The 5932-nt window shown below is 38.6% G+C and overlaps 1 protein-coding gene and 1 pseudogene across 1 annotated transcript in view; one reads left to right on the top strand and one right to left on the bottom strand.

The window, feature by feature from the left end:
- Positions 1 to 3769, top strand: part of LOC102204066 (hemoglobin subunit alpha-A) — a 15192-nt gene extending 11423 nt beyond the window's left edge. Inside the window, exon 3 of the mRNA XM_005725966.2 lies at positions 3626 to 3769. Within this exon, the coding sequence (XP_005726023.1) occupies positions 3626 to 3754 (129 nt within the window). The 3' untranslated portion in view covers positions 3755 to 3769. The remainder of the gene's footprint in view (positions 1 to 3625) is intronic.
- LOC102203791 (hemoglobin subunit beta-A-like) lies at positions 1194 to 2229 on the bottom strand (annotated as a pseudogene).
- Positions 3770 to 5932: the final 2163 nt, after the last annotated feature.

The following is a 5932-nucleotide window of genomic DNA, read 5'->3' as shown; positions in this document are numbered from 1 at the left end:
TCTTCCCCGCAGACTTCACTCCCGAAGTCCACCTCTCCGTTGACAAGTTCCTCCAGAACTTGGCTCTCGCACTGTCCGAGAAATACCGCTAAAATCCGGCAACTCCGGAGCCCCTGAAGCCTGTCATCTACAGTAATGTCAATAAAACCTCTTAAAATGGCAGGGCTCCGTTAATAAATAGAATAAACACTGGAAGCTGGTCCTTTCTTCTTTGTCTGAATCCCTACACTATTCACTTTTGATATAATTGCAGGGGTGTGTTAAGAAATTAAATTAATAATATTGTAGTGACAGAAGGGGGTGTGGGAGCATAGGAAAAGAGAAAATTCAATCAGAAATGAACATACAGTTGTGGTAAATGCAAATTTAACCTTCTAACATTTTGCACTGAATATTCGTTTTACTTTATAGTGGAGGAATTACCCCAAAGCTTTGCTTAAATGGGTAGTAAATAGTAATGTGTATACAAGGATTTCATTCATTAAGCATGGCGTGATATTAAACAGTTTGATTTGGCATTTTATATAATTTTTCTGAACACACAAGTAATGCACATTGTATATAATTATACAAAATAAGCTTCTTTTTTCTTCTTCTAATACATATCCATTTTCTGCTTATCTTACCGAACACGTGGAAGAAACCCTTTTTGGATTCTTGGATTAAAAGAATTTAATAGGATAAGATAACCTTTATTAGCCCCAAACGAGGGAAATTTGTTATGTTGAAGCAGAAAGTGGACAGTGCAACGTAATGTAATGTACACAATATTTCAAATCCTTTATCATGGTCCACAACTATAACCAACAGTATTTTTGATGCACTGTTATCAATAATGTCACGCGACCTCACCCATTTATATCAAAGTGCACATTTTGAAACGGACTAAATAGAAACCCGCAGCGTCACCCTTTGCAAAGATAAGAAGTAAAATATAGACGCTTTTATAAGAATGAGCTTAGGAGGTTTTAATTTCAGATAATACAACATGGATAATTCTAACTACAACTTACTGGCTGAGTTAAAAAGAAATGACACCACCCTTATTAATATTTCTATTATTATTATTACTATTATTATTATTACTCTCATAAACATTTTCAGTATAAGTGCACAATCCCTTGTAAAAATCTGCTCTTGGAAGGCTTGAGTAGAAAAACAAAATGCAATTAAAAATGATCACACAAAGAGAATTTTATTTAACTGGAAATTTATTTGTCACATTCATCAGCTTCGAAGCGCTAAACGGAAACACTGCTGTAAATTATTTGGTTATGAATGTGAACTATAATTCCACAAGTTCAGTGGTACTGTTTGCCCAGGGCAGAGACGACCACAGCGAGGAATGTCTGCCAGGTCATCTGGACATCAGGGGCGAAGACTTGAGGTCCAAACTTGGAGGCCACACAAAAAGCGACAATTTCAGAAAGCACCTAAAATGAAAGGGAAACAATAATAATGGCATGCTTCATCATTATCACTGGTGGAAAAAGTCTCAGATCACATACCCTGAAGTTGTCAGGATCAACACGGAGCTACTCAGAGTGCATAACGCTCAGTTTTGGCGTAGGTCTGCTTAATGTTGTCCATGTTCTTCACAGCATTTTCCAGACCAACCATCACAGTGCCACTTTGGGGTTTCTCATAATGGTAGCATTGGTGGACAAGTTGCCAAAGACTTGGAAGTATCTCTGAGTCCACTGATACACAATCAGAAGCCTGAAATAAAGAGTTTTACTTTTTCTTTTATTTCGGTTGAATTAAGTTGTTTTCTGTGGCAGATTAACAAAAACAAAACGAAAACAAACCAAAAACAAATTCTGTTATCATGCGGTAAATAACAAGGCGTGTAAAAACAAGAATAATTAATTTGGAGATACCAATAGGCGTCGTTAAATTATCATCTAACGTAACTCACCTGCTCAGGGCCTGGCTGCCAATTTCAGCCACATAAATCTTTCCCCACAGGTATGTGATCGCGCTGAGCTCAGCACCTGTCCACTCGACCATATTGTTAGAAATAAGATTTTCTCCAGCTTCGCTGAAATTAGTCTTCGTTCACAAAACATAGGTCCCTTTTGGAGGACTTTATTAATTGGCCGCTACCACCCCTCTTAGTCCGGAAGCATCTGATTGGATCAGAACCAAGGACAAAGGCTGTTAATAAGTCAGATATAATTTTTGCCAGAAGACTGGGAAAAGAACAGAAAAAAGACAAGAACATGACACATTAAAAACACCATCAACTCGACATCAATTGTTCGACGCCATTCAGTGTCGAATATTCATTTACCAATAAACCTAACTGTAAATGAATATGATAAAATGTAAGGCAGAATTTAACTGATTTTGAAGGTGTGATTTTTGCATAAGGAGAAAAGCTCAAAAACCCCAAAACATTTTCTTCATTTGTTATTTTTCTCTCAGCACCTGCACATATGAGCATCTAATATGTTCAAGTGTGTTTTTAACTCTAACTTTTTAATTTATATAGATTTTTTTTTCCCGTTCATTAGCAATTTTGCCACTTTTCCTTTAGACTGCATGCCCCTTCATACTGACATCAGTTCTTTAATGCATTCATAATTTGACGTTAGGTGTTATTTTGTATGTCTTACCTTATAAATACAGACTTATAAGGTAAGATAACACGGCGACTAAAAATACTTGAGAACAGGGTGTGGTTACTTTTATCTCTGGAAAAGGCTTGTTAAACTCGAACAGGAAGGTGTGGATTAGATTTGATACTGGGTGTGGTGCAATTTAGTTCCATATAAAGAAAGATAGTAACAAACAACTTTCAGAATTTAGTTAACTTTTCTTTCTGCTGCGTAAACCTTTAAAGGCAGACACGAGTCTCTGGAAAGGACAAAACCGTGGTCCTTCTGGGATAAAGCGACTCCGAAAGCCCCTGAGATTGGAGCAGAGGCTCTGGGCCGGTTGGTTTTCATTATTTTCTGTTTTGACGATGTGCACACATCATGCACCACATTCTATGTAATAACTTCGCTCTATCATAACTTATCACGTTTACGTTTTACAGGATGCTCACTGCATATCCGCAAACCAAGACCTACTGTTCTCACTGGGCGAGATTCTGCACAGGTGAAGATGCACGGCGCCAACATCATGGCGTCGGGAATATTGACGACCTTGTTGGAGATCTGACCAATCTAAGCAAGCTATGCTTTCAAGCAGCTCAGAGTGGACCCTGCCAACTTCACGGTAAGCTTAAGGAGGGAATGATCCATGCATTGCTCATAAGTCCATACAATTTCTCAATGAGCAAAATACTAAAAGTAATATAAAGTTATAATGTTGTTGCACAGTACACACTGCAATAGTTACAGCCTTTTGCACACGCTCTACAGTAAAATAACAAATGACAAAGTTTTACAGTTTAGAGTAAAATGTCGATCAGAGCCATTTCTTATATTTTATAAACTTTGTAATATATTGTTTTATTTAATTAGTTCAGTATGTAACTGTTATTGTCTTGAGCAACTATAACTCACACAATTCCCTTAGGGATTATTAAAGTATTCTGACTCTGAGTCTGAAATTTTATTTATTTCTCGTTATTTATGAATTAATACGTTTTCTCCATATTTATTTATTTATACAGATTCTTGCTCACAACATCATCTTGTGCATGGCCATGTTCTCCCAGGAAGACTTCACCCCTGAAGTCCACGTCTCATTTGACATGTTTCTACAGAACTTGTCTTTGGCGCTGTCCGACAGATACCGCTAAACTCCAGATTCAGGCGCACCAATCGCTGCATGGAGCGTGTCATCCGCCACACTACCAACATCCATTTTATAATAGAAGAACACAGTTACTATATGAAATTAATACATGTTTACATTTCTTTTACTTTAGTCACGGTATATACTTGTATTATTATTACTTTTAATTCTCAATAAAACAAAACTGTTTAACTTGCTCCGACAGCAGACGCCTCGGACACGCCCCTTTACTCTTTAACTTGTGAAGGGTTCCTGGTGTGTCGTCACTCATCCAACACATTAAATTAGAAATTCTGACTTCCTGTGCGCACGAGTGATTTAGGGATGATTAAAAACAGCAAGTAAAAAACATACTTCTACTTTCATAATAGGCCAAACTAAAGTAATAATTATATACGACATCAGAGTCACACTATCAATGAGGAGCTGTTATCAACGCGGGTGGGTGTGCGTAGACCATCTGATTGCTCTAGTTGGCCTTTTTCTTCTTTCGGCTGCCCTCTTTAGATGTCCCATCATGTGCCTTCATCCACGAACCTCCTCTGTGGTCCTCGTCTTTTCCTTCTGAATGGCAGCTTTCCTTAGATAAAGGAGCTCTCATGGCAAGGCAGATACTGCGGTGCACCCTAAAATAATCTCGTCGCCCCTAGTCACTGTCATAGTTTTGCACATGACAATATTGTTATTTTAAAAAAGCTAGCATTAACACTTTGATTCTAGCTACACAGAATTAACACAGAATATGAATTTCAAAATTGAATATATTTCACAGTGTCACCCCAACCCCTTCTTTGAAAAACGGTTCAGCCCATAGCAGCCCCTCTAAACTGTTTTATTTCTTGTTGTCAGTAGCTGTCGCCTATGATTGGTGCCAGAGCACATCTTGAATGAAGAGGAATTTCAGATTTCAACACAGATAGAAACACAGATGAAAATTCAATTATAACCATAATGAGGATGGCTGAGAGTCAGCATTGTTTCAAATTTTCTGAGGGGAAACAGGTAGAGGTCATAAAATACACATGAGCACTAAAGACTCGCTCACTCAACGTTGAAGTGAATATATGTGAACTAGTGTGTATTATAAATTAGTCTGTAGTTCTGTAGCCTTAATTATTTCATCAGTCTGTGTATAACACACTCTTTGATTCCCAAAAATCAAGTAGTCGTGCGAATTCCTGCCCCATCATTGGGATTCGTCTTTGGACAATGCACAGTGCGGGTGGGGTGCTACCAGTGGCGGGTTTTGATATGGGCGACATAGGAGGTTGCCCAGGGAAGCATTGTGGTGGGGGTGGCATCATGGCATCGGCAAAAAAGTTGCTCGTACCCATGCTGCCCCGACGTCATGCCAGCGCATTTTGGGGATTGCATGGGCACCGAAAATAAACCAACAAACTACGGCTGTCAACGTTAATGCCGTCTTCAGGATTAACGTGATTAAAATTTCTAACACAATTAATCCATCAGAATGACTCCAAATCCCTGAAATGATACAGACTTATAAATTGTTTTCCAAAATCTATCACACACATATACCCAAAAAGTGAGCGTGAGGTGCGCCTGCTGCTGATGCTGCTGTGCTGAAGTCTCACGGGGAGGGGGCGGGCTGCTTCCATAATATTGTCAATCCAAGCCCATTATGTATTAATTTTTATTCCTGGTTTGTGTGAAATCCAAGAAAAAAAACATATACAAGGTGTAGCTCTATTAGTTTATGTTGTGGGGTTGGGTGTTTATATTAGAGCGCAAAAATTACTGATGGAAGGTGGAAAAGAAAAGGTCAAAGCCATCAGGTCCTCAGTTTAGAAAAAAGAGAAAAGGAGACACATCCGGTCAGATGTGTCTTTGGATAATGACAGGTATTGTGTATCCTGAAACAAGATAACATTCATTAGTGGGGATTGGGAAAACTTGGGAAAACTGTTTACCTTTGTTAGCACTTGGCTATGATAGTAAACAGTAGACAGACAGTAGACACTGACACTGTGGCAGCCATAGTGACAGATCTGTGTCAGTTTTATTTTTTATTATTTTTATGCATTCATATATTTTTAAAAATAAGTTGAAGCACAAAACGCCAACCGGGTGTAACAGGTGTTTCGCATGAACTCAAAATCTTCAGCAGGGGCGGGGTGAGACGCCAACCGAGGTCACACCCTATGTAAGCTGTCATGTAAGC

This window comes from Pundamilia nyererei, unplaced genomic scaffold (assembly GCF_000239375.1).
Source record: "Pundamilia nyererei isolate P.nyererei 1_Seehausen unplaced genomic scaffold, PunNye1.0 scaffold00018, whole genome shotgun sequence".
NCBI lineage: Eukaryota > Metazoa > Chordata > Actinopteri > Cichliformes > Cichlidae > Pundamilia > Pundamilia nyererei.
The sequence above is the reverse complement of the archived record's forward strand: the minus strand, read 5'-3'. Positions and strand labels throughout refer to the sequence as shown.